General features: G+C 45.2%; 1 protein-coding gene across 1 annotated transcript; it reads right to left on the bottom strand.

The window, feature by feature from the left end:
- Positions 1-378: 378 nt before the first annotated feature.
- Positions 379-1,644, bottom strand: LOC103631456 (two-component response regulator ORR6-like). Its single transcript, XM_008652368.2, has 2 exons — positions 1,249-1,644; positions 379-429 (listed from the first exon to the last, which is right to left on the bottom strand). Exons 1-2 carry the CDS (start codon positions 1,642-1,644, stop codon positions 379-381), a joined length of 447 nt encoding a protein of 148 aa, XP_008650590.2.
- Positions 1,645-8,621: the final 6,977 nt, after the last annotated feature.

Raw genomic sequence — 8,621 nt, 5'->3', positions numbered from 1 at the left:
AATGGAAGCCCTGGGCTTCCGTTAGTGGGGGAAGCCCCAGCCAGGACGCCAACCAGGTTGCGGTTGGCCCACTGTACGCGAGCATGCGTCAGCCATGCATATGATAGCCACGAATCCCGGATGAGACGTGACAGGCGATATACGCACGCATAAATATATGTAGAAATGTGCATAAATCATGCATAGAATGAATCTTTTGGGCAACGAATCACAGGAACGAATATTACCATGTGTACACCGTTTACGACTGCATAACGCTATGTAACATGATAGCGTAAACCATGCAACATTTAAATATCCACCGGGTTGAGATAAGGAAAGACGTGCTCTACGTTCGCGTAAATAAAGGCACAGTTACGGGAGGAAACAAATTCTCATTTACAGCCGCTCGTCCACGTTCGTATCTGTGATATTGGCGGCGGTTAACGACTACATAACGATGCGTAAATAAACCGTTTACGACTGCATAACGATGTGTAACATGATAGCATAAACCATGTATTATATAAATCTTGACCGGTTTGATATAAGGAAAGACGTGCTGCATAATCGCGTAAATAAAGGGACAGTTACGGTTTGAGGAGCATTAGTAGAAGAAAATAAATTTTAATTTACAGCCGCAGTTCGCGGGTTCTGCTCGGGCGGATTCCAACGTAAAACGTGAGCTAAAACAGCGTAAATGAGTACAAAATTTAGCGTAAATCATATATATGTTTTGTAACAGCAAACAAAGCCCAAAATTACGGCGCGAAAATCGCGTGCACCCAATCGTGCGCGGGTTCTGGCTAGAGCAGATTCCGTCGTAAAACGTGAGCTAAAACAACGTAAATGAATACAAAATTTACGTAAATTATAGACCTGTTTCGTAACAGCGAATGGGTCCGAAAATTACGGCATGAAAATTGATCACGTTCGATCGTGCACGGATTTTGGCTTGGTTAAATTTCAGCGTAAAACGTGAATCAAACAGCGTAAATGGGTACAAATTTTATCGTACATCATCAATCTATTTCTTAACGACGAATGTGGCCTAAATTACGACGTGAAAATCGCGCTCCGATCGTGCTCGGGTTCTAGGTCAGGTGGATTTAAGCGTAAAACGTGATCCGAAACAGCGTAAATGGATACGAATTTTAGCGTAAATCAATGATCTATTTTGTAACGACGAATGTGGCACTTGCTTTTTAGTGGAAGCGTAAAATGCAATAAGAGCTATCGTAAAATTTTGTTTGAAAATGTATAAATCACGATGGTCATAGACGACATGATGACGACGTAGATGCCCCTGAGCGCCGTCGACTCCTTGACGCGCTTGAGCAGCTCGTACCCGGTCATCCTAGGCATCCAGTAGTCGGTGATGATCATGCTGACGTCGGGGAGCAGACCCATCGCGAGCAACTCCAGCGCACGCGTCGCCGACTCCACGGCGGTCACCCTGTACCTGGAGCCGCGCAGGATCCTGGCGATCGCGGCGCGGTCCACGGATTTGTCGTCCACCGCCAGCACGTGCTTCTCCAGCTCCGACGCGTCCACGGGCACCACCGCCTTCCTGCTGTCGTTGGCCTTGGGTGCAAGGGACGGCGCCATAGATGCTGGAGCGGCGGCGGCGGTGGCCATCGTAGAGACGGATGGGACAACCGCCATTGTCGCTGGGCCTAGGGTGCGCTGCCGTCGTCCGACCGCTTCGACAGCGCCATCACCGCTTGCCCGCCTGCCTCGGAGCGTCGTTATCGCTCGTTCCTGGTGGAGCGCCGCCGTCGGTCGCCTGCCTCGAGGCGACACCGCTGCTGGCCCCCAGGATCACCGCCGCTCGCACGCCCGAGGGAACCGCCGCCGCCGCTAAAACCTAATCCCTGGCGGCGTGGAGGTGTTTTTATAGTGTCGGCGTGGGACTGAATAATTGTGAACGCGTGGGCCAGGTCGTGGGCCCGATTCACGTAATATGCGCAGACTATATTTGCATAAACTGATACACACATCAGCATAACTCGTATTATAATTTAGCGTAAGCACAGTTAGGTACAATAAGCCAAAAAGGGTCTGGTGCGGTCTGCGCACCTGGTCGGGGCTTCCAGTAGTTAAATAGAGCCCAGGGCTATATATATATATATATATATATATATATATATATATATATATATATATATATATATATATATATATATATATATATATATATATATATATATATTATTACTAATATAAAGTCTATGCTAACGCTACGATCTCGTTGAGGAGAGTAAGGGGTCGACGGCGGCGATGACATACAGATGAGGGACGAGGGGGAGGGATAAGGGATTATCCAAATAATATTATCAATTATTGGATTTAAATGAGTAAGCGAGAGATTGTGATAGTCGCCTAGAGGGGGGTGAATAGGGCGAAACTGAAATTTACAAATATAAACACAACTACAAGCCGGGTTAGCGTTAGAAATATAAACGAGTCCGCGAGAGAGGGCGCAAAACAAATCCCAAGCGAATAAGCAAATGAGACACGGAGATTTGTTTTACCGAGGTTCGGTTCTTGCAAACCTACTCCCCGTTGAGGAGGCCACAAAGGCCGGGTCTCTTTCAACCCTTCCCTCTCTCAAACGGTCCCACGGACCGAGTGAGCTTCTCTTCTCTAATCAAAGCCGGGAACAAAACTTCCCCGCAAGGGCCACCACACAATTGGTGCCTCTTGCCTTGATTACAATGGAGTTGTGATCTCAAGAACAAATGAGAAAGAAAAGAAGCAATCCAAGCGCAAGAGCTCAAATGAACACGGCAAATCACTCTCACTAGTCACTAGGGTTTTGTGTGGAATTGGAGAGGATTTGATCTCTTTGAATGTGTCTAGAATTGAATGCCTAGCTCTTGTAAGTGGTTAGAAGTTGGAAAACTTGGATGCCATGAATGGTGGGGTGGTTGGGGTATTTATAGCCCCAACCACCAAACTTGACCGTTGGCTGGAGGCTTCTGCTCGATGGCGCACCGGACAGTCCGGTGCACACCGGACAGTCCGGTGCCCCCTGCCACGTCATCGTTGCCGTTGGATTCTGACCGTTGGAGCTCTGACTTGTGGCCCCGCCTGGATGTCTGGTGTACACCGGACATGAACTGTTCATTGTCCGGTGCATCGGTATGGGCGCGCCTGCCGACTGCGCGCGCAGAGCGCGCATTAAATGCGCTTGCAGGTGACCGTTGGCGCGGAAGTAGCCGTTGCTCCGTGGTTCACCGGACAGTCCGGTGCACACCGGACAGTCCGGTGAATTTTAGCGGAGCGGCTGCCGCGCGAACCCGAGGCTGGCGAGTTCCGGAGGCCGCGGTTCGTTGGCGCACCGGACATGTCCGGTGCACACCGGACAGTCCGGTGAATTGTAGCGCGCCGGCTTCCGAGAATTCCCGAGAGTGAAGAGTTGGAGTCTGAGTCCCCTGGTGCACCGGACAGGTACTGTTTACTGTCCGGTGGCACACCGGACAGTCCGGTGCGCCAGACCAGGAGTGCCCTCGGTTGCCCCTTTGCTCCTTTATTGAATCCAAAACTTGGTCTTTTTATTGGCTGAGTGTGAACCTTTTACACCTGTATAATCTATACACTTGGGCAAACTAGTTAGTCCAAAGATTTGTGTTGGGCAATTCAACCACCAAAATTATATAGGAACTAGGTGTAAGCCTAATTCCCTTTCAATCTCCCCCTTTTTGGTGATTGATGCCAACACAAACCAAAGCAAATATAGAAGTGCATAATTGAACTAGTTTGCATAATGTAAGTGTAAAGGTTGCTTGGAGTTGAGCCAATAAAACTACTTACAAGATATGCATGGAATGTTTCTTTCTTATTTAACATTTTGGACCACGTTTGCACCACATGTTTTGTTTTTGCAAATTCTTTTTGTAAATCCATTTCAAAGATCTTTTGCAAATAGTCAAAGGTACATGAATAAGAGTTTGCAAAGCATTTTCAAGATTTGAAATTGTCTCCCCCTATTTCAAATGCTTTTCCTTTGACTAAACAAAACTCCCCCTAAAAGAGATCCACCTCTTAGTGTTCAAGAGGGTTTTGATATACCATTTTTGAAATACTACTTTCTCCCCCTTTTGAACACAATAGGATACCAAATGATAAAGACTTTTGGAAAGCACTAAGTTTTTGAATTTGGTGGTGGTGGTGCGGTCCTTTTGCTTTGGGCTCATTTCTCCCCCTTTTTGGCATGAATCGCCAAAAACGGAATCATTAGAGCCCTTGAAGTGCAATCTTCCCCTTTGGTCATAAATAAGTGAGTTAAGATTATACCAAAGATGAAGTCCTTGTGCGTTTGAGCTTTTACTCTCTCCCCCAAGGATGAAGTCCTTTTCCTTGATGCTCATTTCTCCCCCAAAGAAGAGAGAGTTGCTCGGAGTGGTGGCGAAGTATGAGTTACGGAGTGGAAGCCTTTGTCTTCGCCGAAGACTCCAATTCCCTTTCAATATACCTATGACTTGGTTTGAAATAAACTTGAAAACACATTAGTCATAGCATATAAAAGAGATATGATCAAAGGTATTCAAAAGAGCTATGTGTGCAAGCTTAGCAAAAGAAATTTCTAGAATCAAGAATATTGAGCTCATGCCTAAGTCTGGTAAAAGATTGTTCATCAAGTGGCTTGGTAAAGATATCGGCTAATTGATCTTTAGTATTAATGTAAGAAATCTCGATATCCCCCTTTTGTTGGTGATCCCTAAGAAAATGATACCGAATGGCTATGTGCTTAGTGCGGCTATGCTCGACGGGATTGTCGGCCATTTTAATTGCACTCTCATTATCACATAGCAAAGGGACTTTGGTTAATTTGTAACCGTAGTCCCGCAGGGTTTGCCTCATCCAAACCAATTGCGCGCAACAATGTCCTGCGGCAATGTACTCGGCTTCGGCGGTGGAAAGAGCGACCGAATTTTGCTTCTTTGAAGCCCAAGACACCAAGGATCTTCCCAAGAACTGGCAAGTCCCCGATGTGCTCTTCCTATTGATTTTGCACCCCGCCCAATCGGCATCCGAATAACCAAGTAAATCAAATGTGGATCCCCGAGGGTACCAAAGCCCAAACTTAGGGGTATAAGCCAAATATCTCAAGATTCGTTTTACGGCCGTAAGGTGGGATTCCTTAGGGTCGGATTGGAATCTTGCACACATACATACGGAAAGCATAATATCCGGTCGAGATGCACATAAATAGAGTAAAGAACCTATCATCGACCGGTATACCTTTTGATCCACGGACTTACCTCCCGTGTCGAGGTCGAGATGCCCATTAGTTCCCATGGGTGTCTTGATGGGTTTGGCATCCTTCATCCCAAACTTAGCAAGAATGTCTTGAGTGTACTTCGTTTGGCTAATGAAGGTGCCCTCTTGGAGTTGCTTGACTTGGAATCCTAGAAAATACTTCAACTCCCCCATCATCGACATCTCGAATTTCTGTGTCATGATCCTACTAAACTCTTCACATGTAGACTCGTTAGTAGACCCAAATATAATATCATCAACATAAATTTGGCATACAAACAAGTTATTTTCAAGAGTTTTAGTAAAGAGTGTAGGATCGGCCTTGCCAACTTTGAAGCCATTAGCAATAAGGAAATCTCTTAGGCATTCATACCATGCTCTTGGGGCTTGCTTGAGCCCATAAAGCGCCTTAGAGAGCCTATAGACATGGTTAGGGTACTCACTGTCTTCAAAGCCGGGAGGTTGCTCAACATAGACCTCTTCCTTGATTGGTCCGTTGAGGAAGGCACTTTTCACGTCCATTTGATAGAGCTTAAAGCCATGGTAAGTAGCATAGGCCAATAATATGCGAATTGACTCAAGCCTAGCTACGGGTGCATAGGTTTCACCAAAATCCAAACCTTCGACTTGTGAATACCCTTTGGCCACGAGTCGAGCTTTGTTCCTTGTCACCACACCATGCTCATCTTGCTTGTTGCGGAAGACCCATTTGGTTCCTACAACATTTTGGTTAGGACGTGGAACTAAATGCCATACCTCGTTCCTCGTGAAATTGTTGAGCTCCTCTTGCATCGCCACCACCCAATCCGAATCTTGGAGAGCTTCCTCTACCCTGTGTGGCTCAATAGAGGAAACAAAAGAGTAATGTTCACAAAAGTGAGCAACCCGAGATCGAGTAGTTACCCCCTTATGAATGTCGCCGAGGATGGTGTCGACGGGGTGATCTCGTTGGATTGCTTGGTGGACTCTTGGGTGTGGCGGTCTTGGTTCTTCCTCATCCTCCTTTTCTTGATCATTTGTATCTCCCCCTTGATCATTGCTATCATCTTGAGGTGGCTCGTCTTCTTGATTTTGCTCTTCATCATTTTGAGCCTCATCCTCATTTTGAGTTGGTGGAGATGCTTGCATGGAGGAGGATGGTTGATCTTGTGTACTTGGAGGCTCTTCGGATTCCTTAGGACACACATCCCCGATGGACATGTTCCTTAGCGCGATGCATGGAGCCTGTTCTTCACCTATCTCATCAAGATCAACTTGCTCTACTTGAGAGCCGTTAGTTTCATCAAACACAACGTCACAAGAGACTTCAACTAGTCCAGTGGACTTGTTAAAGACCCTATATGCCCTTGTGTTTGAGTCATAACCAAGTAAAAAGCCTTCTACAGTTTTAGGAGCAAATTTAGATTTTCTACCTCTTTTAATAAGAATGAAGCATTTGCTACCAAAAACTCTAAAATATGAAATGTTGGGCTTTTTACCGGTTAGGAGTTCATATGATGTCTTCTTGAGGATTCGGTGAAGATATAACCGGTTGATGGCGTAGCAGGCGGTGTTGACCGCTTCGGCCCAAAACCGGTCCGGTGTCTTGTACTCATCAAGCATGGTTCTTGCCATGTCCAATAGAGTTCGATTCTTCCTCTCTACTACACCATTTTGTTGGGGCGTGTAGGGAGAGGAGAACTCATGCTTGATGCCCTCCTCCTCAAGGAAGCCTTCAATTTGAGAGTTCTTGAACTCCGTCCCGTTGTCGCTTCTTATTTTCTTGATCCTTAAGCCGAACTCATTTTGAGCTCGTCTCAAGAATCCCTTTAAGGTCTCTTGGGTTTGAGATTTTTCCTGTAAAAAGAATACCCAAGTGAAGCGAGAATAATCATCCACAATAACTAGACAGTACTTACTCCCGCCGATGCTTATGTAAGCGATCGGGCCGAATAGATCCATGTGTAGGAGCTCTAGTGGCCTGTCAGTCGTCATTATGTTCTTGTGTGGATGATGAGTGCCAACTTGCTTCCCTGCTTGGCATGCGCTACAAATCCTGTCTTTCTCAAAATGAACATTGGTTAGTCCTAAAATGTGCTCTCCCTTTAGAAGCTTATGAAGATTCTTCATCCCAACATGGGCTAGTCGGCGGTGCCAGAGCCAACCCAAGTTAGTCTTAGCAACTAAGCAAGTGTCGAGTTCAGCTCTTTCAAAATCTACCAAGTATAGCTGACCCTCTAACACTCCTTTAAAAGCTATTGAATCGTCACTTCTTCTAAAGACAGTAACACCAATATCAGTAAAAAGACAGTTGTAGCCCATTTTACATAATTGGGATACGGAAAGCAAATTGTAATCTAAAGAATCTACAAGAAAAACATTGGAAATAGTATGGTCAGGTGATATAGCAATTTTACCCAAACCTTTGACCAAACCTTGATTTCCATCCCCGAATGTGATAGCTCGTTGGGGATCTTGGTTTTTCTCATATGAGGAGAACATCCTTTTCTCCCCGGTCATGTGGTTTGTGCACCCGCTGTCGAGTATCCAACTTGAGCCCCCGGATGCATAAACCTACAAAACAATTTTAGTTCTTGACTTTAGGTACCCAAACGGTTTTGGGTCCTTTGGCATTAGAAACAAGAATTTTGGGTACCCAAACACAAGTCTTGGAGCCCTTGTGTTTGCCCCCAACAAATTTGGCAACTACCTTGCCGGATTTGCTAGTAAGCACATAAGATGCATCAAAAGTTTTAAATGAAATGGCATGATCATTTGATGCATTAGGAATTTTCTTCTTAGGCAACTTAGCATGGGTTGGTTGCCTAGAACTAGATGTCTCACCCTTATACATAAAAGCATGATTAGAGCCAGAGTGAGACTTCCTAGAATGAGTCTTCCTAATTTTGCTCTCAGGATAGCCTGCAGGGTATAAAATGTAACCCTCGTTATCCTGAGGCATGGGAGCTTTGCCCTTAACAAAGTTAGACAAGTTCTTAGGAGGGGCATTAAGTTTGACATTGTCTCCCCTTTGGAAGCCAATGCCATCCTTGATGCCAGGGCGTCTCCCATTATAAAGCATGCTACGAGCAAATTTAAATTTCTCATTTTCTAAGTTGTGCTCGGCAATTTTAGCATCTAGTTTAGCTATATGATCATTTTGTTTTTTAATTAAGGCTAGGTGATCATGGATAGCATCAACATTAATATCTCTACATCTAGTGCAAATAGAAACATGCTCAACATTAGATGTAGAGGGTTTGCAAGATTTAAGTTCTACAACCTTAGCATGCAACATTTCATTTTCAGTTCTAAGGTCGGAAATAGTAGCATTGCAAACATCAAAATTTTTAGCCTTGGCAATTAAATTTTCATTCTCTAATCTAAGGCTAGCAAGA

The sequence above is a fragment of the Zea mays genome, chromosome 6 (genome assembly GCF_902167145.1).
Source record: "Zea mays cultivar B73 chromosome 6, Zm-B73-REFERENCE-NAM-5.0, whole genome shotgun sequence".
NCBI classification, from domain to species: domain Eukaryota; kingdom Viridiplantae; phylum Streptophyta; class Magnoliopsida; order Poales; family Poaceae; genus Zea; species Zea mays.
This window is presented reverse-complemented; position numbering and strand designations above follow the sequence as displayed.